The 25,026-nt window shown below is 38.2% G+C and overlaps 1 protein-coding gene across 1 annotated transcript in view; it reads left to right on the top strand.

Moving 5' to 3' along the window:
- The window catches only part of MED13L (mediator complex subunit 13L), a 201,847-nt gene that overhangs the window by 82,186 nt on the left and 94,635 nt on the right, over positions 1 to 25,026 (top strand). The window contains exons 3-4 of the mRNA XM_033001517.2: positions 13,389 to 13,473; positions 18,938 to 19,021. Coding sequence (XP_032857408.2) covers positions 13,389 to 13,473; positions 18,938 to 19,021 — 169 coding nt within the window. The remainder of the gene's footprint in view (positions 1 to 13,388; positions 13,474 to 18,937; positions 19,022 to 25,026) is intronic.

Genomic DNA, 25,026 nt, shown 5'->3' with positions numbered 1-25,026 from the left:
TTAGCTTGTGAAAGGTGAGATCTGTTCTGTTGTCTGAACTTGTGTAAATGTTGGAAAGCCAATTTAGATGGAAGTATTTTTACCATTTCATATGCAATTCCAGTAAGTTTGAAAAGGCAAAGAACACTTTACCTACCACTGTAAGTAGATGAGTTGCCCGTCATTGAACTAGTAGACCTGTATAAAAGTGCTACAAGACCTCAGAAACAGAGGCCAGTTTTGAGGCGCTTTTCCCAATTAGAGCTGATAAAGGAAATACTCAGAAGTTGAGGAGGAGTGACTCGGTTCCCTCGCAGGTTGGGGAGCGTCACGGTAGCAGAGTGGGTTAGGCAATGCAAGAATTCTCCTTACAAAAGTGCTGCCCCCACCTCTGGGTGGATCTTCGGTGTCTTGGTGGCTGTGGTGGCAGGAGGCGGGTACGTGTGGATCCCTGCATCGGGAATGGTCTAATTCAGAGGTAGTTTACTGCTTGACAGGTCAGCAGGTAGAAATGCCTGTTGATTCCCCAGTTGCTGTGTATCTTTCGACTCAATTAAATCCACTCTCGGAAAAGCTAAACTGTTTGGGAAAAAGATTAAACAAGACAATCTGACTAATTGAAAATGAAAGAAATCCTGGATGCTCTTTGTTTTAAAAGGTGTAAATTGACTGTGAATGTTGGCTGTGCTTTATACTGTATTATACTCTCAGCTAAATTAGTCTTCCCTTCCCTCTTAGTGTATATCTATGGATTAAGTAGATTAATTAATCATAATCTTAACTACTGCTTTAATAAGGCAAATTTTGTTACTGTTTATTCCTGGAGTCCTTGGAGAGCAAAACTTTAGAAATATGTGTACGTAATAATTTTTAAGGGCAATCTGCAACCCTGATTTTTCATAAATTAAGTATTTGCAATTGCTATGGTTCTGACACGGCCCATATGCAATAAATGTCAAAAAGTAGCTGGAATAAAAGGAAAAGGAGGAGAGATGTCACATTGGTGTTGCTGGGATGGCTAGCCACTGCCTGGTATTCAAGGTGAGAGTTCAGAAACAACTAAGATGTTTTTCAACCATGGAAAAAAGCTGAATTGCAGAAGTGCTGTTATGTTTGCTGCTGAGGCGGTCCTCCTGTACAGGTAACAGTCCAATAAAAGTAAAGAGTTAAATTAAACAAGAGATTTGTAATCTTTTAGGTAGCTTTTATGTAGAGAAACATTCAACAATACTAAATTAGAATACAAATTTACGTGCCCTTTTTCTGTTTGTGATTTGTACAGCAGTTCTTATTCTTAAATATGCTTTCTTAGATGAGTTCTTACACAGAGAAACATTCGACAATACTAAATTAAAATACAAATTTATGTGTCTTTTTTGTGTTTGTGATTTGTACAGCAGTGCTTATTCTTAAATACGCTTTCTTAGATGAGTTCTTACTCTTCTCCTGCTTAGAAGTCCTTTCATTTTGTTTCTGCAATGAAGATGTAACAATTTATGACATCACATTAATATCCATGGCAACAGACTGTAAAGTGAACAACATATTACATTTGCATTGCAGAATCAGCGGTGAGGGAGATGGCTCCTGTTGAAACATGGATATGTGAAATAACTCCAACAGTGAATACAGGACATGTTGGAAGTGGAATTTTTTTGTGTAGATATGTTCACAAATTTTATAGAACTGATCTTCAAAAGGAGTTCCAAGTACAAAAGAATCAGAAGTTGCATCGTGTTTTTGGTTGAATAGAAAGTCGTCGGTTCTTCCCTGGCCGTTCCTGTTAGTGCTTGTTGATCATCAGGGGAATTGTTCTCAGCTGTGTCTTCATTTGCAGTAACTCTTGTAGAAGAGATCTTTACAGAAGAGGTTTTTATCGATTAGGACTGGCTTTAAATTAATAATTGTTATAGATATACGGCCTTAATGGTTAGGAGAAAAGGTGCGTATATGGTGGTCTCAGGTAGTCTGCCAAATCTTGATGATTACAAGGATTCACGTATTTCCAGAATGGCTCTTCAGTAATTTGTTTTTCCCATCCGCCCAGTGCTGTATACCATGTTATCTTTTTTTTTCCTTTTTTTTTTTCCCTCTAACACATTATGCTTATAAATAAGAATGAATAAAAATATTCTTATAAATAAGAATACGCTGCTTAAGAAATTGTTTTTCTGTCCCCATCTGAAAGAGCACCTGTAGTATTCCAGGCTTGAAAGGCAGATTGGGAAAGATGGAGATAGGGAGGGAGAGGGGTGGTTTTCCAACAGTGAGTTTTTAGTACCTGTGGTTTGGGGCAGCCTTACAAACAGCCATGGATTGTGCTTGTCTGATTACCAGTTTGATGTTTCTGTGAAGAGGAAGAATCTGAGCACATGTACATTGATTAATTCTATAGTTGAAGGCTCCTCTGTTGAAAGGTGCTGCCACCATAGCATTTGTAATAATAAGTAACGTTAGTGAAGCTCAGCATTATAAAAAATCCTACCTCAGTGTAGCACACTCCCTAGTCATTGCAGCAGCCTGGTTGAGTGTGAACTTAACTCAGAAATTTTGAAACTTCCCAGGAAAGACCAAATGTGTGAAACAATATTAGTTAAAAATCAAAGATGCCTGAAAGTATGTAAGTATCTGTTCAACCAATGGAAGTAATGGACATACGGATTTTCAAAGATCTTATTTAGCCTTTCACAGGGGATCATTATACAGATTTTATACTGGGCACTTTGACTAGATTATTTTTTTTTTAGGAATTTATTCTGTTTTTTAAAGCTGTTTCATATGGAGTGTTTTATTTTAAAAGTAGCAATTAAACTGTTCTTACTCAAAATCTGCCCTCTTCAAATATGTTCATTACTGAATGTGGTAATTTTTTTCAGACATTTTATTTTTAGCATGTATGATCTCGTACCCTTTTCTTAATCTGAAAAACAGATCCTACATGGAGAATCCAGGAACTGGTTACATGCAGCTCCCTCTGCCGGCTTTCTGTCAGATGATGACAAAAATATATTTAAAAACCTGCTTGACATTCTGCTGCCTAAATACCAGACCACTTCGTTGGTAGAATGCAATACATGGTGGTGTTGCACAAAGGCTGTTATTTCACTTTTACTTCTTCACAGAAGAACACAAAGTATTTTGGCATGCTTCCTGGGGAGCACTAAAATCCTGTAAAGAACAAACAAAATTACAAAAATATGGTTGTCTTGTCTCTGAAGTCTTTTACAGCCTTTTATTCTGTGCTTGTGGTTTGAAAGTCTACTGTTCTCTTAAAGACGTGTATATGAGGGAAATGGTTTACACTGTCGCATTTTTTAAAAGAGACTTAATTTCAACCCCTTCTGTTGTTCTTAACACCTAAGCTGAAGATTTTTTTTTTTTCCTTCAAAAAATAGTAGCAAACCCGAGAATCTGGAAACTTACATTTTCTTTTGAAAATGCAGTACTTCATTTCCAAGCATAAAGTCTGACCATAAACATTTTTGCACTGATGTTAGGTTACTGCTGAAGCCTGACCCACTGCTTCTAAAGTATTGTATAAACATCATAAGCTGAAATTTATTTCTTAACTTTGCTACTCAAAAAATCTGCCAGCACCATTAAATTTGGGTTTGCCTATTGCTAACTATTACTTTCTATTTCTGTATTTGGTGATTGATGGGTGAGGTTTAGGTTTTTTGAAATTGCTTCAACTTTTGCTTCAGCAAGTTTTTAAGTAAACAAATTGCAAAGTCAATTTTGTAGTTTGCTCCTGTGTGAAATATTATAATGAATTCCTGTAGGGAGGTAGGAAAACAAGCAGTAAAACAAGCTTTAAAATATTATTTTAAAGTGATGTATAAACTAGGAGAAAATATGTTTGCTCAACTCTTTGTTAAGTTTTCAAAAAGTAATGTGAAGAGGACTTACCTAATGTGTTCCCACATATAAAGGAATTAGTGTTTTAGTTCACAGTTACAACCTTTAGCTGTTACGTGTTTGTGGTACATGCTGTATGTTTAAAATGGCAGATTGCTATAAAAATATTTCCTATGTTCCTTAGTTAAATCAAAATCCTGTTTTCTCACAATATAGCATAATAAGTTAAGGAAAAGAAGAATTTCTAATGAAAATTTTTATTTCTATAACCGTTAGAATGAAGTAAAGTAGAAAAAGGAAAAGGAGAAAATAGTATTCTGGAGTCTGGAAGTTACTAGACAGTACCAAAAGGAAGTATGAACTGAGAAAAAAATAAGCACAATTTTAATTTTTACACAGAAGAGTAAACTCAAATTTTAGCTAATGGAAAACCAAATATTTACTTGGTTAAGTGAATATACAACTGAGATGGGAATACTATAGTTTTTTGTTCCACAAAGCCTAGCTGGGTGAAAGGAAGATAGCTGTGATCATGGAGAGATCGGGCAACATCACACCCTTGAATTTCTCTGTAAATGTATCTTTTGATAGGTTGGAGATCTCGTCTTTTTTATCTTTGTAATCTTACCATATCAATTAAAAACAGTGGCAGCCTGCAAGCATATTGTAAGGCAGCAAATAATAGTGAAAAAAAGCTGGCTTTCTTAAAGATGATTATATTTTTTCCTGTCTGTAAATGTGCTCGTTGTGTAACGCCAGTGCATTAGCCTCCCCGAGATGTGAAAAATGAAAGGCAGCAAGAAGCGGTTCCATTGTTATCACTCCAGGCATGTCTAATGAATCGTGTTTCCATGTTCTCTTGGTCACGCTGCAGAGTGCCCTCAGCCCGGGCTAAGCCTCCTGTGAAACGCTCTGCAGGGTGCTTGTGGGCGCGCAGCAGTGCCGGTGGCAGGGGCCGGCAGGGAGGGCTGCCAGGCACCCCGCTCCCCCTGCAGCCGTGGGGAGGGCTGGCTGGGGCTGGGCAGGAGCCGAGGCCGGCCCGGTGGGTGGCGAGGGCAGGGCTGTTCAGGGACTTGGCTCCTCGGAGTTGTCGTTTGAAATGGAGTCGTCTGTCTTGAGCTGTGCCGTTGTTTTTAAGGCAAACCTGTGTTGAAGAAGAGGGGGGAAAGCATCCCGGTGCTGCTTTCCAAAATGATCTATCTGTATTTCAAGAATGACGTCTTGCATACTTTGTAAATGAGAAAATACTTTTGGTTCCTTTCGCTTTCCAAGTATGGATTAATATGAACAGTATTTTTCCTAAGAACAGGCCTTGTGTTCCTCTGGAATGGCTGAACTTGCTCTAATTTCTCTTTAAAGAGACTTGCTGCCCTCACACGTTCTCTGACCTCCATCAGAGCCCTTTGGTGGTAGGGGATGGGGAAATAAGCTCAGTGTGCTATCAGTGAAAACCAACGTTTCTTTTCAGAGAAGAAAAATGGAAGTCCACATTCTCATTGCATTATGGGTGCGGAGAGGAAGATCTCACTGATGCAAATATAATTCAATAGGTTTATTTTCTTTGAACCTAGAAAGACCAAAAGGTAGAAGTGGGGAGGTTTGCAGCTGATGTGAGGAATGAGGGTTGTGCTGGCTGTAAGTCCTAGGTGGTCAGTGAAAATTGGAAGGAAATTAAGGAAACTTGATGATTTGGGAGGGGAAAGAAGAGAGCAAGTGAAGTTTGGAGAGTAGAGATTGTTTCCTGGCATTAGGAAAGCACAATAATACTTCTAAAAAACTTATTTGCCTTAAATTTTTTTGGGTTACTTTTATGTTCTTCTGAGAAACTATTTTTTTTAATGCCCTTATACCGAATAGTTGAAGAGGGAAACCAGAAGTAATGGAAAGTGGAAAGTTCAGAAATGTGGGAGGAAATGCTAGAAACTCCCAGGAGTAAACTTGGGAAAGGACTTCTTTTTTAGTGGCATCCTTAGCGCTTTAGAGGGAGATGGTGAGAATCTCTCCAAACTTTCAGTCTGTTTTCACTATGGCTAGGTTAATGCTTTTCATCTATAGGAAATACCTCTGCAAAGAAATATAAAGTATCTTTAAATAAAACTGCTTAACACAAACACATGGTGGGACAAATGAAAACAGTGTAAACCAGGGATTTGGGGGGAATTTTCTGGCGCTCAAGAGCAGATTTCAGACTGCAAACTTCCTGCTTTACTTTAGGAAGCCGTGTAAACCTCATAAAAATTGTGCCATATTTATGCTCATTTTACTCTTTCTTGGGACAGAGCTGGTGATTGTAAAAGCATTCAAAGCACAAACCACACAGTAAACTTAACTGCTTTATTTGAAATGTCTTACATCTCGGAAGCAAGCTGCTCAGTGCTCTGGGTTAGCTAATTTTGCATTCCTACATAGAAAGCAGGCTTGAGCTATAATTACACAGAAATGTTTATACTGATTTCATAGATAATAATTTGGGGCTTGGAGAAGTTGGATATTACCCCTGGGTTTTTGGAATATTTCGAAGTGAACTGATAAAGAACCAGGAGTGATCACGTATTTTGCATGACCAGTTTGTTCCTAGTGCCCTTTGAAATGCTGTACAGTTAATTATGATCCTGAGAAAGTGTCACTGTGACGCTCTGCGTTGTGGTGTGTTAAAAGGGAGAGGCAAAAGAGACCGTGCAGGAGTAGGGGAATGTGAGAGCATGGGACAGGAAGAGGGAGAGAATGTAACATTTTGTGTTTAATTTATAAAAAACCAACTTTGTACTTACCCAGAGTGAGGAAGTGTTAAAAGTAATACTTTAAGTAGTGGTAACATAATCTAAGTGCAGATAGTTACCTACCATCTGTTTTTCAATAAATAGCTATTATGCTAATTTCTGTTTCAATGCGCAACAATTAAAGCGTGGTAGTATTCCTGTGATATTCAACAGCTGTTGCCTTTGAAGGTTTTATTTATCTTTTTCTGAAGTGCAGCCATTTCAGTTTTGCAGTCAACTCTGCTTGAAAGCATTAGTTTTTACTTAGAAAATTGTGGTCCAGTGAAATGCAAACTTGGGTTGTGTCTGAACAGCAATCTTCAGCGATGGTCTTCGTTAATATTCTGATTGCCCTGAAGGTGTGGCGCCGAACTCGTGCTGTTAAGGATACCTTGGTAGGACACTGATGGTAAATGCTGGTGTGCACATACAGCACACGTTCTCAGCTCTTCACGTGAGCTCTGTTTGTAAATAGATTGATGCAGAGGGATCATCCTGGTGAGCATTTGTTCTGTCTTGGTTCTTTTCTGGCTGATGAGTTGACTTGGGAGACAGAAAGCCAAGATGAATTCTCAGTACTGTGAGAGCAAGCAGTACAATTTCCCTACAATCATAACCAGGGCAGGGAAATTAGATCTCTTAAGTGGGCTGAATCTGATTTAGTAATAAGTCAATTTAATCACTAATGACTTCAAATGAAGATTTTACAAGGTGATCAATGGCAGTATAACAATGATCGATCAATAGCATTGTGTTTAATTGGATTTTTATGGGTATAGTATACTTTTTCAGAATTAATGTACCATTGCATTGCTTTGTTATTCTTTTAACTGATTTTTTTTTTTAGAAGAAATGATGCTTCAAAATTCTAGTTGGTCTTTGAAATATTGTTTTAAGGGCACATTGATAAAAATTATAATGAAAAATTAAATGCTTTTAGTAATTGAATTTCTGATTTTGTTTGAGTTATTTGGCCATATGTTTTTAAAAACTGTATCAACACAGGGGGAAAAAAGCCCACATTCTTCATATTTCATGGTATCGAGGAGACAAAATACTGAAGAGCAGGAAGGAACATAAACTGCCCTGAATATGAATCCTGAGTAGCCTAGTAACTCCCCTTCCGCTGCAGTTTGACATAGTAATCTTCCCTCGAAGTAATCTCCTTGTCCCATGTGTCCTGCTTTAATCTATCAGTATTTCTGCAGTGTGCAGCAAGAAATTGATTTTCAGTAATTTTAATGGCTGAATAACTGGTCCTGTCCCAGAGTGTTTTTTCGTATTTGCAGTGGCCAATGTGGTAACTGAAGTCAGTGTTCTGGATAATAGGTTTCATTAGTTTTGATGCCTGAGGTAAAAAAGCAGTAGGTGGGAATAAAGACTGTTTTTGATGTCTAGACGTTCATTTCAGCTGTTGCTGCAATATGATACATTAAAAGGAAATATGTAACATAGCTCTGAGGAAATATGTATTCTTTGAAACTAATTCTACTTTTAAACTGCATAAGGCAGTGTGACCTGAATTATTAAAATATGGGTGGCTGTATTTCTTAAAGGTATAACTATCTCTGCAATGCCGACACAGTCTCAACTTGCTTTCTCTTTCCTTCCTATATTTCTTTTAAGTAAAATATGTCAATTTGGTCACTGAAGCAGAACAGAGATCTTATTATCTTTCCAGTATCTCTGCTGGGAGACCTAAAATTATTGAAGTATTTGCTTTGATATTTTGCTGTGACTTCCCTCCTTGAAATTTTTATAATGGTTCTTTTTTTTTGAGAACATGGCTGGCTATATAAAACTCGTAGGACGCTTTGAAGACCTTAATATCTCTGACTTTAAAATAAAAAAGGACCCCAAGCCAACTAAGCTGCTCATTAATGTATGTTTAAATTATACATTTTCAGTGTAAGTCTAAATTATTGTAGTTGCTTTTAATTCTTTTAACATCTGATCTGCAAGGATAAACTCAAAAATCAGCACAAATGTTCTATGCATTTTTTGAATATGATAACAAAATGATAACAAACATTTTAAAACTTTATATGTGAAGGCTATCAATTAATTCTCATTCTCTGTGGAGACTAGCAGTGAGATTTAGCACCTCAGTCATAATACATTAAGATAAGTGTCAAATACACCTTTTTTTCTTTTTGGATTTTCTGCTAATAATGTCTTGGCAATGAGAAAATAAAAAAAGTATTTTCTCTGTGGAAGATTTGTTTGCAATTGAAAAACACGGCATCGTATTCTTTTTAAGGTGTTATAACCAAAAGGATGTTTTGCCTTATTCCTGTACACAATTGTACGTTGGATAATGGTAATAGGCAGGTACTCAGCTGTAACAGTAACTTTTATTTATACTACACAGTGCTTTGCCAGCTTACACAGAACTACTTTTTGCCATTGTATCTGTTAATACGTTGCTCTGGTGTTTTATTAACTTTTCAAGAAAATTTTAATGACTATTTATAATTTCATTTTCTTAACTCCTATAGATTGAAACTATAATGCTTCTTCAGATAAATAAACAGAATGTTCTTGCACAAAACTGGTTGTCTCAAATCTCCCCCCCCTTTTGCAAGATACTGAAAATTTCACGCTTCTTTCTGGATCCGTATGCTTCTTTAGTGCTCTCTATCTCCACTGGATTTAAAGAGCGTATACTGAGAATGATATAGTGAGGGCAGTGAGACTGGCTATCTCAACTAAGCCGTTTATGGAATTACAGTTAAAGGCAGAGGTGGTGTGACCTTACCTTCTTGATATTTTTTTTTCCCAAGAATACAGATTTTTAGAGGCAAAGTATTAATAGACTTAGCTGTTCATCTTGAGAGGTGATTTAAGTAAAAATAACAAAACAAAACAAAAACACACACACCAAAAAAAAAAAAACCCCAAACAAAAAAACAACCCAAACCCAAACAAACAAAACAAAAAAACAACAAACAGAACAAAACATACATAGCAGTTGCTTATTTTGGTGAGAAGTGTAGTGGTAAAGTTATCCCTCTATTTGCAGGACAAACAGTGAGAAGGGGATGAACTGCCTGTTTTACAGGACATGAAATGCTGCTCCCAGTTGCCATCCTTGACTACTCGGGAATACGCACATGCTTAGATATAAATACATATATACACACACAGATAGAGAGAGATGGAGGTATCTGTCTGTATAAATCTATCACAGTAGAGGATCAGTAGATCGGACAGATCACACAGGTGAGGAGGAGCTTGCACTCCTGGAGGTCATCCAGTCTGGCGTCCTGCTCAAAACGGGATCGCCGCAAACAGCGGATCAGCTTGGCGGTGGCTTTGTCTACCCAGGTCCTGGGAAGTGGTGACCCACACTTTGTCCCAGCTGCTTTGCTGCCTCTCCAAACCTCTCGTCCTCTTTTCTGACTCCTCTGAGGAAAAAGTAGTTACCTGCTCTATGATATACTTTCTCTTACTGGAATTCAATCTTTACTTGATTCTTCCCCAAAGAAGTTTTCTTCTTTGGAAGATGGCTTTCCCAGCTGTTGTATAGTGTTACATTTGTTGCCTCTAAAGAGAAATATTTCAACTAACCTACAATACCTTCAGGACAGGATATAGGTGCTTGACATTTGTATGTTTCTGAACCTCTGCAGCACCTGCTTTCTGTTAGCTGTGTGCCTGAAAATGCTGTCACACAGCACTGAAAGGCTGATGAGGGCTTGAGTTGGAAGTGTTGAGTGTTAAAAGCATTACAAATCATTGGGTAGGCAGAGACCAACAATTATTTCCTAGTCTTCAATCATCTACAAGGAATTTAAAATATTCTTCAAAAGCTAAAGTCCAGTTACATTGTTATAGTGTGAGGAACTTTGCAATTTACAGGGATACTCTAATCTGTAGTGTTTTGCCAAATTTTGTTACTGGTCAGCCTTCGCACTTTGAAATCGTAACTTGTTATTTAAGCTCTTTTCTTTTGGAGACTGGATCAGGAAACCAAAGAGCAGAGAAGTGAAATGCTACGGTTGTAATTTTTTTTCTCCCCGTTTTTACTGCAACAGATATATGTACATACTCTCAATTGTGAGATGAACATTTTTAGTAGGATAAAGAAGTATTAGAGGTAACTACAGTAAGTATAGAACATTAATATATGTGGGAATCACGGGCATTATTTATTACAGAAAAAGGGTTATGAGGATGTCTTATGATATACTTACAGTTAAATTTAATAGGGAAGTAATTTTATTTCCATTTCATATATAATTTATGTGAATACCAAGTAATAAGAAAGCCAATTTGGAAAATTAGAATATCGAGGGATGAACACTTCTGCAGACTTTCCCCGCTTCTCTGCCCCACTCAACTGCTGCTCCTCAGCCAGGCTGATCTCACTGGCAGCCTTGACCCTAGGCACTTACCTACAGGGACCTCCACCACGAGGTTAACAGTGCTTTTTTTTCCTGCTTTCATAGGGCACATCCCCTTGCATAGCCGGTCCTCCTCCTGAGCGCAGGATAACCATGAATACACCCGTGCTGGGGTGTAGAGAGGGAGAGTGCTGCCAGTGTCCATTCACTGGTTTCCAGCCTCAGTTTGTGGAAGAGTGATAGGATGGTGTAGCCCAACGAGGAGCTGCGCCAGTTGCAGCTGAGCAGGGCAAAAGAATACAGGTGATCTCCAGTACCTGAGGAAATTGGTATCAAAATTATTCCAACTCTACAGGTTACCTTATAAACAGTGTAACACGGTGTGATCTGATCTTATTTCTTCTGGAGTCAGTGGCAAAATTATACTTGCAGAAAGTAGTTTTGAGAGATGATATAAGCTGTTCTTTAATGGGGTCCCGTTTGGGTTTGTTGCACATACTTGGGAGCTGATAGTGAGTTACAATGGAGAACATCAGAACCGGCTGTGAGACTTTTCCTGCAAAATCAGAACAGATTCTTGTGTCTCCCATTTTTCATGAAGTTATTAATGCAGAGACAGCGCTGGCTTCTGGCACAGATGCTTGGATCGGATTGGGGTGAAACTCCAGAAGAGCTCAGGGCCGTGTCATAGTGGAGTTGTTCTGACTTTTACAGTTTCTGCCAATTTCATGACGCTGTCTAAAAATTCAAATTTTTATTTAAATATGGAGGTTTCTCAGAGATGAACTCAGGTATGATCACTCTCGTACTGTAATAAATAACTGTTTGCATATTTAGGAATTGTGTAGTTTAAGTGCAAGACTGTACCAGTCTTGCAGTTTCTTAGGCTTCAGTAGTTCTGAACTATATAGAGCTTATACATCCATAGTTCTGACAACGCATGGAGATTCTGAAGTTTCTTAAGAATACTGCTTTAAACATGAAACCTGAGGCCGTGTGAAGTCTGTCTAGTGAGCAGCTATGGCACATTACATACTCGGTGTCAGCAAGGTTTGGCAAGTATTAAAGGGGCTTTTAATGGTTTTACAGGGAAAGATATTTGGCTCATGCTTGTGACCAAAAGCACAAGTCTGCCTTTTCATACATCTGAGGAAGTAACTGTGCTATTCGATAAGGTGATCTAGGTACTAAAACCCTGGCTTTTTCATTCTGTGAAAGGAGAGAGCTCTGCTAGCAATATTAGCATATCACAACATTACACCTTCAAAAAATGTGCCTCTTCTTGTCTGAGGTTATATGCGTTACGGTTACTGGGAGAAGCAGCAGAATAATGAACAATGCTGGGTTTTGAGGCTTTGAAGCTGTACTTGAAGACTGCTGGCAACATTAGTATTTTTCATACAGCAGAAACTCTTCAGAAGCTTTCCTTTAAACATGATTGTAGAGTAAACTATACTTAGATAATAATCTCTGCATGATAGACATGCTGTTGGAAGGTTTCATCCTTTAAATTGGCCAAGGAGGAGTGTTAAATATTCAGTTCTTAACATGCTGTAGAATTTTATGCATGCATTTCTAAAGATCTGCAGAGTATTTCTGTAAAATTGAAATGATACAGCTCAGACAATTAACAAATTCTTACTCCTTGACAAAGTTATTTAATCATGTTTTTACTCTGCAGCTGAGATTGCATCTTCTGGCTGAACAAGATATAGAATCTGGTAAAGACATACCAAAAATAGTTTTACTCTCTGTAGTTTTAGCATCTAGAAGCAATGGAATAAGGACAGTAGATATTTTTGAGGTTTGTGTATCCTTCACATACTCATTCGGGTAACTACTTCATGGTGCACTCCACTGTGAGAGATTAATAGATTATTTTTTAAACTGTCTGAAATCCCTGCAGTTTGGTAACGAGTTATAGTTTTTATTTTGGAATTAAAAACTTTTGCGTATTTCAGATATTTGCTGTTTATTGCCTAAATATAATAGTTTGTCAGTACAGTGGAGGATTTTCACTTGTGTGACAGTGAGTGGTTCAGGATGATTGTGTGATGTTGTTTAAGTTATGTAAATTGATTTTACACCTTTAATGATTCACATTGTTTCTTGATTGTCTGCATCTGCAGTTAAGTTTTAAAGGATCTCTCAGGAGTCATGGTAAAGAATGATCATTAATTCCTCATACCACCCCCCACCCCCCCCGCTTTAGTATTGAATACTACGAACAAGTCTGTTCTGATCTTATGCTTTCGTGTTTTCTTTTTTTAAAATTCAGAGTTGGTGTCTTCAAGTAAAGAGTAAAGCTATTTTGTCAATGTAGGTTATAGTTGAAACAGTTTAATGTAACATGCTACTGCTGAAAATTAAAACTGTAGGAGTTATGTTTTATATAAATATTTGTTTTTTCCCTATTCTGAGCATTTGACATTTTATGTTTTTGTAGTGGTGGAAGAAGGATTGTGGGAGAATGGACTTTCCTATGAGTGTAGGACCCTGCTCTTCAAAGCAATTCATAATCTTCTGGAAAGGTAAGGAAAAACTCCATTGCACTCCAATATTTCATTTTGATATTTTAAGTAATACAGGTTATCTACAGACCATTTATATTACTATTGATCTTAAACCACATTTTTTTTAGAGGTAGAACTTCAGTGCAAGAGATGCAGGATAGAGATGGATCTCAAGTCATTGATCCTAGTAATGTAAAATGCTGTGCAGACCAAACACCCGTACAAAGAATAATTTTGACATGTCTTTCTGCTTGTATTTTTGCTGGGGAGCTGTTTCAAAAGCAAAAAGAAATGTTTTCATCTTGAGGTGCTTACAGAGAATAATTGTATATGACCTCCAACCCCTTTGAGGTTAAATAGTACATATCTTAGTAGATATCACTAAAAGATCTGAACTCCGTTCTTCCAGTCATCCTAGTTATGTGCATGTTACAATTTGACTAAATTTGTGCACAATATCCAGGGTGAAGCTTAACAGTTCCTGGCTCTGACCGGCCTAATGTGTCCTAGCATTGCTTTCTTTTGTCTTGATCATATATGTGAATGTATATACACATATATGATCAAGACATATGTACATATATATACACACACACCTATCTCGAGTGCAAAGTTATTCTGTGATTAGTTAATACACTTAAGGTTTTTTCTTCTTAATCCAGCTATCAACTCTTAAGTTTACTGAAGATTATCTTGTGAGGCCTTCACTGTATGACATTGCATCTCGGACTGTTGCATTTTATTCCTTCTCTGTTACTGAAGTTCTTGAGGTCATTATCACCTTTCCGTATTATATTTCGGTGGTTCTTTTTACAAATTTGGACATCTTCTCACAATTAAGTGTCACTAGGCTATTCCCACTTTTTCTGAATTTATAATATCAATAACAACAAAATATAATTCATCTCTCCTGTAACTTTGTGTTACAGTAATTTTGCAGAATGTAGCATTGAATATTTTTTTCTTTCAGGTAATGAGCTAATTGAAAATACTTACATCTTGTCTCATTTAGTATCCTGTTTGCTTTGTTGTAGATTTGCTGGTAATCAGGTTTGCATTACATTCCTGAGGTTGTGTTTCCATGAGTGTAGTAACTGTCCCCTTGACTCTTAGTTACCTGTCCTTATCTGCTAGCAAGTTAAGTTTGAATGGCTACTCATGTGCACGTACACGGGTACAAAGACTAGTTGTATTTCTTACTTTTTATCTCACCAGTCTTTTTAGGCGATTTTTACATAAGTTATAGACTACTTAGGGTGAAAAAAAGTATAAAAAATAAATTCTCAGTCTGGAATGTTCATTAGTTCTATAGTAGCTTTGCAATATAAAAGAAAAAAATAATTTCATATGTGCTTATTAATTTGTGGAACCCAGCCAACTGACTTTTAAAGTATGACTCCTAGTGGATATTTTTATTCATTGGACCTTTTTAAGCTTGTGAAGTAACTTATTATTTTTCAACAAATTAATTGAAATCAGTTGGCGGAGTTAGCGGAGTTGTTCAGTCCAGCTGTGACTGAGAAGTCTTCAGAGCTCTTGTTCTTTCAGCAGCAGTCCCTTTGAAATCCCGGCGGTTGGCACACATCAGGTGTTTGCCCAAAGCCTCACTTTGTGTCACTGTAAGCTGCTCTGACTCGTGCCACAGTCTCAGCCTCTCGTCCTGGGGGACGAGTGTCCCGGGGTGGCTGCGGCCAGAGCCCTGCGACCGGCACGGCTGCGGCGGGGACTGGGCTTGGAAGTCTTCTCAGGGAGACTTAGGATGATGGTTTTCCAGACATCTACCCAATTAACTACCTCGTTTTTACAGTTATTGTAGCTGACTACTGTCTTGGTTTGGGCTGAAATAGAGTTAATATTCCTTTTCAGGGACTAGATGAGTGCTGTGTTTTGGATTTAGCTTTGGGTTTGGGATGGGAAGAATGCTGATAGCACACTGATGTTTTCAGCTGCTACCGAGACTTCAAGGACTCTCCGACTCCCCATGTCCTGCCCGTGCACAAGGGCACAGGGAGCAGGGAGGGAGCACGGCCAGAGCACCTGACCCGAACTGGCCAGTGAAATATTCCACATCATGGAACGTCATGCTCACTATATAAAGGAGGGGTGGTTGGGAAGGAGCTCTCTCTCTCTCGCTTCTGGGATTGGGATTGTGGGATTTTGGTATCTCGTGGTCGCTGGCCGGGAACGGGCTGGGTGTTGGTCAGCGGGTGGTGAGCAATTATGCTGTCCATTGCCTGGTTATATTTATTTTTTTTTCCCCCATCATCTTTATTGTTCTCGTTTTATTGCCATTATGAAACTGTTCTTATCTCAGCCTGCGAGTCTCCCTTCACCCCTCTGATCCCCTCCCCCATTCCCAGGTGGGGAGGGGGAAGGGAGGGTGATTAGCTGAGGGGGTTGGTTGCCGACCAGGCCCAAACCACAACAACTTTAAGTTACACACTTTTGGGTTTGTTTATTTTTGTTTGCCGTACCAAATCTTAACATCACAATTATTTCACTTAAAATAGTAGCAATAAGTGTGTAGGCTTTATTTAAAAGAGAAACACTTTAATTTTTAAAGACCCATTTTATCCTGCTTTTAGGAAAAGCTTGATTAGTTAAAAAGGCATTCTTGAATTTCTTTTCGATCTTATCAGAAAGTGACAGGGCTGTTGCCTCTGCTTGACGTTCTGTGGGCTTGTTGGGTTTTTCTTGGTTTGCTTTGCGGTTAGCAAAGGACAGATTTTCTTCTCTCGGAAAGCTCCTGGGTCCCACCAGGATGTCATGTTCTTAGCAGGGCAGCTTGGCCTGCCCGGCCCGCTCCAGCCGTGGGTCGTGCAGCCGGTGGCCGGAGCGCGGGGCCCTGCGTGGCGGGAGGCGGCGGGCGGGCGGGCGCAGGCCGCTCGAGCTGGTTCCAGCCGGCGGCGGCACACACGGCGTGTCTCCCGCCGGCCGGAGGAGCCCTCGGCACCGCGGCTGCTGCAGAACGGGCACGAAAAACTCTTGTGGCGGGGAAACCTGGGGGTGGGAAGCAAATGGCGGCAGGAAGAGCCGTGGTGGAGGTGACCCTCACCTCGTCCTCCACCCACCGAGGCGTTGGGAGGGACTGAGTGAAACCTGCAGCGAAAACAAGGGAAGTTGTGACTAGGAGGAAGGGAGGAGAGGTGTGCGTTTTAGGTTGACCCTGGGAAGGGCAAGACAGGGTGTTTATGCAACTGTTCAAGTTCGGTCCCCCCCGCCCCAGTACCGTAATTAGTGATAAATTTATGTTAATTGGCAATTTAGACAATGTTGGAAGATCTGAGGGAACAATTCTCAAAATATTACGGTGTTACTTCACAATCTGTGCCCTTGACAGGTCAATTTTTTCATAGAAAAATCGGAAATTTGAGAGTCCAGGTGACAGTGAAATGCTTTAACAGCTGTACTGCTTAGGAAGAAGAATATCATTCAGCCTTAACTAGAGAAATGAACCAAGAAGTTCAGAGTATTTTATGTCCTTATTTCATATGATTGAATAACTGCTTTTAGGTATATATTCATTTGGGATTTTATGACCAGCTTTTTTTTTTTTTTCCAACCCAAGTGCATTGTTACAGCTTACAGCTAAAGACTAGTTGCCACTGACTGCTTATACAGCAAAAATAATGCCATACTGTCATTAATGGTTCAGTCAGCCGAATCTTTGAGATCCATGCTTCTGCAGTCGTTTCCCATTTCATATGGGATTATACCTTAAATAACCTGTGATTTAGTTTAGCATGTGAGGGTTGGATGATTTTTAAGACCAAATCTACCCATGAAGACTTTTTTTCTAGGAAAGTAGCATTAGTTGGAGGCAGTTAAACCTGCCATCATGAGACACGATGATGTGGCATTAAAGTGTGTGTGTGTGTGTGTGTTGGGGGAGGGTTTATTATATTTTTTGCTAGTACAGATTATTTTCTTTAGGGATCTGATGTAAACTTCACAGGCTTGCTTTTGTTTGTACAAAGTGTGCTGACACTGACAGACTTTCTCTGATAACAAATATTTCTTAGGGAAACAGTTGCTGAAGTATACTTTTTTTTTTCCCCACCAGCACAAGAGCAGTGCCTTTAGATCTCTGCTGGTTTAGCTTTCATATTCTGTTTAAGATACTGGTATACTCAACTGAACTGGATTCTTTTTGCTTTAATTGAGAAAGTGCTGTTAGAATTTTCTTCAGCCTAGCTTTAAGTTTGGAAAACCCTGCCAAGTTTATACAGAGGAATTGGGAGCGTGCTAGTGTCTATGTTGCCTGTTGTCCGTTTCCCATCTGTGTCTTCTCGGTATGCTTTAGAAGTATAGATCACACAGGTTTTCTAAACTTTTCAGAATGTACTTTCCCAGGTTTCATGTGATTTTTAGTCCTTGTTTGTTTGTTTGTTTTGTCTAATCTGTAGCAACTACTATAGATATAAACTATAGGAAAGCTTTGAAGAATGACAAAGTATAGTTCTTCCATCTAAATAAAGAAATACTGATTAGACATGAAATGTATAGGGAGAGCTTGTATATTGCTCATAATTGTAAATAAACCACTAGCAACAAATGGCCAGTTCTTCAGAGTTTTTGAAACATAGTATTTACCTCACTGAAAAATATTCCTTCATAACAAATTTCTGTATGTGATCCCTTGGGCAGTATGTTCAACTGCATGTTTAATGTATGAAGCATACTTAAATAGTGTTGGCATATTACTGATGATTCATCTATACACTTGGACTTAAAAAGGCATCAAGCACTCCTTGTCAACCTAAATTGGTTATTGATCACTTTGCATCATCACTGTTAGTTTTTTTTAAAGCTGCAGAATATACAATTTCTGTTAAAAAATTGTGCACTTCTAAAGGGACTACAGAAAATGGGTAACTTATTGCTCTAAATTTAGTGATGTAGGAGTATGGTTGTTGGAGGGAGGTTTTCTGAGAGAGGAAACAATAATTATGAAAGTTTCAGTGCCTGAAATCATGCTGTGGATCATGTGAAGCAAAAATGGTTCATTGTTAATATTTGATTAATACAATTTCCTGTCATTCATATACTATATTATGGCATTTATTTGCCAAAAATACAGGAATGTATATTCTTTATCATGAAGTCTGTGAGAAACACTGTATAGAAAAGAATAAGTGCTATGAATTGTCTTTGTTCAAGAAGAGGAGTTTGAAAAGTAGGATGATGGATCATTCAACCAAAAGAGTAGCATGGAGCGGAAAAGATTCTGTCAGAGATGAGGGGAAAATGCATATGTGAAGATCAGCGTCAGTGACAGCATCATGAGATTGAACAGTGATTCTCTGTGACTAGTGTGGGAAAATAGAAAGTGGCAAAGTTACATGGAACCCAAAAGCTACAAAGTTGATTTCAATACGATGGAAATTCAGCTGCTTAATCTCTTAGATTTATTGTCTTCAAAGACTGCTTTTAACTACATCTTAAGATGTAACTAATAATTGTTGCTGTAATTATCTTCTAGGTGCTTGATGGATAAAAACTTTGTAAGAATTGGAAAATGGTTCATAAGACCCTATGACAAAGATGAGAAGCCTGTAAATAAAAGGTAAGGTGACCTGTATATCAAATACTGTTCCTGTCAACGTTGTCTATTGCATGATGGTAATTTGATGCTGAATTTTGGTGGCAGTTCTTCCACTCCTTTTACCATGTAACCACAGACACTATTTGTTCACATCAGTAATACACAGAAAGCAATGAAGTAGTTTTTCAGGTCTTGTTATGATAATTTAAGAAAATAAAGTGAGGTTGGTATTTATCCTTTCACTCCACAGAAACATCACAATTTTTTATAACTTTTGAATAGCATCTGCCTGTTTCTCTCATTACACAACAGAATTCCAGGTAGTTAAATTATTTGAATTTCTGGACACTTACCCCAACCTGACATTTTAAGCAGTAAAATAAGAAGTATATAGATTTGCTTCTTTATTTTCTTTAAAGATGCCAGCCTTGATATACAGCTTTCACTGTTTAGGCAGGTTGACAAATCAGACCTATATATCTGATTAACGTGCTTCTCTTGCAGCACCTTAAGCATGGAAAAGGGCTAGCTGTCCTCCCCTTCCTCATTGCTATTTCCTCCCTTAGCTCTAAAGGTTACAATGTTCTCAGATCTTCTGGTACTTGCATTTATAGTCATTCGCTAAACAAGTTCTGTCAAAAATAATCTGAGTTAAGCTGAAACACAGATTTTCTAACGGGAATCATTTTGACAGAACTGGGTTAGGAAGTGACTAAACATGCAGTTATGCTGGGAGATTTGAAGGTAATGAGCAAGTGGAGATGAAGTGGGGTGGCAACTCCTTCATCCAGCGTAGCTACAGTCACAGCAGCGTGTCTGATGGCAGCTGTAGGTACGGGTGGAAATCATTCTCTAGATCATACATACCTTCTCCCTCTCATCTCTTTATCTCACTGCATTGTCTTACAACAGAAATGTCTTACCTCTGTTAGAGTGTGATGTTACTAACGGTTGGCTTCATTCTTAACAGACTTTGTGTTAACCAGGTACTTCCAAACAGCAGTTGTTCTAAAGATATAGCGCAGTAATTAAACATGGATTTGTTTCCTTGCTAAAACCAGAAAGCGTTAGCTTAACATGGGGATATATTTTGTTGTTGTTGTTTACTCTTTGTAGCTAAGTAGGCTTACACTGTGTATGTGTAACCTTTGATTTCACGTCGATCTCATGGCAAGAAGGCATTGAAAGGTCCAGGTTTTTCCATACCTTTCTCTGTCCTGGCTGTATGTAACCACCTTCCTCCTTTGTGTTTTCTCTGCTGCTTTTCTGATCACACCAAGATCTAGTGTAATTTTCTGGCAGATTAATTCCCTAAGGTGACATAAGAAGTGGTGTCTTTTCCAGCTTTTGGAAAAGGGAAACAGCCTTTTCAGCAAAAGCTATTTGTTTTATCAACTTTACTGCAGCCTTAGTGCTCAGATAAAATGTATTTGTGAGTCTCATGTCTGTTCCTGGTGTGTGTCAATTTAAGAACTGAAGCATCTGATACAGTAGACAGTAACTGTCAAAAACAGCAGCAGCCCTGGCATGGAAGGTAGTGTTACTTCAGAATTCTGGCAGACTAGTAGGTCCTATGTCTTATTTACATGTGTGCAGCACCCAATCACTTGTACGGTGTTGTGATCTGTAGAGGATAATTACATTTGTAAATATATGTACAGTACACACATAAATAACTGGTGTGAAACATGTTAAAAAATGAATTACTGTTGAGCTTAAATTGTATTTGAAATATTCTCGTATATAAAATTGACATTTTAATACAGAATTTTAGGGTTGAAGGGTAGACCTTTGATTTGAATAAGATAATGTTTGTTCTTGGTTTGTGTGGGGTTTTGCTTTGGCTTTTTTATAAAGTACTTGTCACTATGGATCCTATAGATATACAGCATTTCCAAAACATTTATTTAGGAATAATAACTGTGGCCTAATCTGAGATAGGTTTTATGTTGTTTCGGGTTGTTAATTTTTCTGCTATAAATATATCATTGGAGTTGCCTAACCTTACTGAAAGATGGTAGTAAGGACTGTAACAATTGGTGGTGGTCAGCTGTGGACAGTAGCAGCAAATAGCAGGAGGCTTTGGGGACTAATTTGTCCAGACTTTCTTTATTTAATCTTTTAAGTTTTCTTTCTCAGTATAGCACAAAAAGCTATCTTTACACAAATAACCGATTCACGTTAATCCCATATAAAGTCTTTGTCAAACTCTTGCTCTAAGCAGCTCCTTGCTGTAGGTAAAGCAATAAGAAGAAGTTGCAGGACAAATAGGCCAACCAAGAGCATTGAGGTATTTTGGCACTTTGAGTGACACCTTCATAACCAAAAAAAGTGATATTTTTAAAAATAGTAGCTAAACCCATTTCTAGTATATTAGCATAGTTGCAGGTATGTACAGTGATTAGGTTGAAGTCTGGAAAAAGATAATCCCTGTTGAAAACACATGCGCTCATCTTCTTGAATGGGGAGAGACATAGCTAGCTAGCTTGATCTACATATATCCCCCCCTTGGATGGAGAAACACTGAGCAGGTGTCATTCTGGCAAAGAAATACAAATGGTTCTAAAGTCTGCTTTTGTACTTTTACTTATGGCAAAGTTAGTCATCTCAAATTTCCAACATGCTGAGTTACTGACGTCATTTTAGGCATATACTGAAAAGTCTTGGAATGGTCATAAATAAACAGGGGAGGAGTTAAAACTCATGTGTCTGGCTTTCAAGAAGTAAATTCATGCAGGGCCTGTGATTTTTGTGAATGGCATTAAAGGAGAAGGGCGGGAGGCCTGTGAGTTTAGAATGAAGTCAGAGATGAAGTGGGGCATGGCAGTGGCCATGACCTAGTTAGTCCTGAGCTGTGAAGAGGAGGCCTGAGAACAATAGATGACCTCCTGAGGCAGAATTAGAACCAATATGCAAAATGAGCTTTTTTTTTTCCTGGTCTTTTCAGGGGGAGTGAGGGAACAGCAGAGGGAGTTAGATCTGTACACCATTTTGTTTTGCTTACAGTGTAAGCCAGATGCTTTTGACAGGAAATTTAGCACAGAACTTGTGGGCTTTCTTTCCCAAGTAGCTTCAATATTACGTGTCACTTACTAAATAATTGTCCATGTTTTATTGTCTGTTCTACAGCAGTGCGTATCTAAAATAGGTTTCCATGCTACTGCTAGAGAATGGCATACTTTCTTATTTATCTACAGAACTTCCTAAAGGAGTTATGTATGTTTGGGGTTTACAGAATTTGTCTGATACAAGGCGTTGATAATACCTTCCACTGCGCGGCGAAAATTCATCTTTACAGCCTATTCAGAATCACTTGCCAAGTTTTGTATGGTTTTTGGTTTTGGAAAGCAGCACCACAAAATGTTAAACATCTTACTGACAAAAAAATTCATTACCACTTTATGCAGGAATCTTTGATAATTATTTCAGTGATTTGTTTTCTTGATCTGTAGTTGGAAATTGGGGGCAAAACTCGCCAATTTTTGAACTGTATGAGCAACTTAACATAAGTTGTTAAGCTATTTTTTAATTTGCTTAAATGTAAAGAACATGTGAAAAAAAAAAATTTTGCATTTGTAGCTTAAATAACTGATGTGTCATCCCCTCTTCCCAAAGTCTGTTAGGTTTTTTTAGTCTTCAGAAGAAAAAAAATTCTATCAGTGAAATATTTTGTAGTAGAGTTTGTTTCTGTTTTTATTACTGGATGAGAAGACTGACAGATAGGAATGGTATCTAGATAGCCACGTTACCTGCTGTGCGCACGAAGCAGTGTGGGTAGAAGCATGGGACTGCAGTTAGGATGCAATGAAATGTAGTTGTTTAATTTCAATTTCCAAACAGATTCCTGTTTGTTACTGTCCTGTAAGACGGTTGGTTATGACAGCCTCGTGTGATGCTGACAGAATATAGGAATCTGAGTTAGGAGTGCATGGGCTGTGTTTTAATAAACACAGCATCCTAAGCATTCACCTGTCAGCTCTCCCTGCCTTAGATCTAATCCATGTACTTTTACCACTGTAACAGAGTTCAGTCGGCACATCCATATCCAGTTTTACTCACTAGCTGTGTTTACTTCTTTGCAAGCATCAAAATCAGGTATTAATCAGTGCCACCAGAAACTGAACACTGCAGATGCTTTAAGCCCTGCTTCCTCTGGCACCCAGGAAATGATCACTGCCTTCAGTTTCCCGGGAGTAGCCACAGGGCTTACCCAAGGAATATCTGGATCAGTGCTGCCAAAACTGACATTCAGCACCGTTCCAAGCTGCATTTGCTCTCTGCCATGCCAGTCAGTATCTTCATCTGAAAACAGGGGATTTAGTGAGCCCGAGGAGAACAGCAGTGCTGTGCCAGGAGGCTTTGGAGAGGGGTGGAACTGGTGCCCGTGTAAGGCTGGAGCACCTCGTCTGAATCTGGTAGGGGGGTTTGGTCCTGGCACACGACATCACACAGATAATGTCTTTTGGCAATTGGTATTAAGGTGTTCTATTAAAGGATGGCAGAACTCAACAAAAGTGTGGTAAAACAAGTTTGTGATTATTTAAATTTTTAATAAGATTTGAATTCTTTAGATGAGAAGTGGTAACTGATTGTGCATGTACAGTTCGCTGCAATGCAGAATGTCTCAACTTGGGTCTGGAGGTTTTTATTTTCTTGACTTTGAGAACAATCAAGCATATAAATTGTTTTAATTCTGCAAATTTGTGTACTTTTATTTTAACCACGTTTTAAAAAATTCAGTAATGCAATCGCGTGTTTCTTGAGAACGGTGAATAGTGATACTATAATAATATGTGTTCAGTATTGCCAACTAACACCATCATAAATGAAGAAAGACTAGAAAGGGAACTAATAAAAATGAATCTGGATTAATTTTAAATAATGTGTGCTTATTCCTGATTTGTCAAAATAAATGTGATAGAAATACTGAGGAATAAGAAATACTGTGTCTTCTTAAATAATTTTTCCTACCCTTGTAAAAACAAGCTTTTCTATTTCAGTTTGAGGCTTACTTCCCAGACAAATTTTTTCATATATTTTCACATTTTTGAGGTTTAAATTCTGAAATGTTATGTTCATCATTGATTTTCTTCTCAGTCTTAGTTATGATTTCAGTAAAGTCATACATGAAGCTAGAGTGTTGTATCTGTGATTGGTTTGCTGGCTTTTTGGTTTTGTTTCTTTTTTTTTTTTACTTGTTTTGGTTTGTTTGTTTGTTTTTTTAAATTGTTAATCCTGTGTGTGTGATGAAGTTGACTTAATACTTACCTCTGAAATATTGCGTAGTGTACCCAACAGAATATGGTCTACATTCATATTGTAGCAGAAGGAATAGATATAAAATACAGATTATAAAATAAGTGTTTTCACATGCATTTTTCAGCGAAAGCTGGTGTCATTGATATCAATATGGTTGTATTTATAAATATGTTTTAAAGTGCTTTGTTTTTATTTCTGTAATTTAGAAGTGTCTTAGTATCTTCATTAAGTGTTTTTGGATACGCTTGTGTCAGACACTTGAACTTCAATAATTATATATGAAGCCTGGCTTAATCAGGACTTGGTGACCAATTAGTGAAGTCCCACTAATGTTTAAGCTCCTTTTCTCATTATACGCTCACTACTGGCACTGTATATAAAGGATAAACTAAGTGCCCCTGATGTGCTGTTAATTAGATTTGTCAGGACTCCCAGTTGCACTGTCTGCCAAACACAAGTGTTGTCACTTACTGTATCAGTAATGAATTGACTTAAGGGCTTTTGTAGATATTTAGAGAGCCTTAGTTTTGCATACTTAAATCTATTGCGACTGTAATTGTAGTTACAGCTATAGCTCTGCTTACTGTACTTGCAAGAACCTCCACAAAGAAGAGATAGCAGCTTTCTTGATTTCCTGAAAATCATGCTGGATTTTGTGCTTAAACTGATCTAAAATCCTTGTAGGCAGTATGTGGTCTTTTGAGTTCTGCAGAAACAGTAGCACTGCAGGATTTGTTTTCAGTCTGAGTCAGAAGTAAATACACTTC

Source organism: Tyto alba, unplaced genomic scaffold (assembly GCF_018691265.1).
Source record: "Tyto alba isolate M040663 unplaced genomic scaffold, T.alba_DEE_v4.0 Super-Scaffold_44, whole genome shotgun sequence".
Lineage (NCBI taxonomy): Eukaryota > Metazoa > Chordata > Aves > Strigiformes > Tytonidae > Tyto > Tyto alba.
Note: the sequence above shows the minus strand (reverse complement) of the source record. Positions and strands in the feature narration are given on the sequence as shown.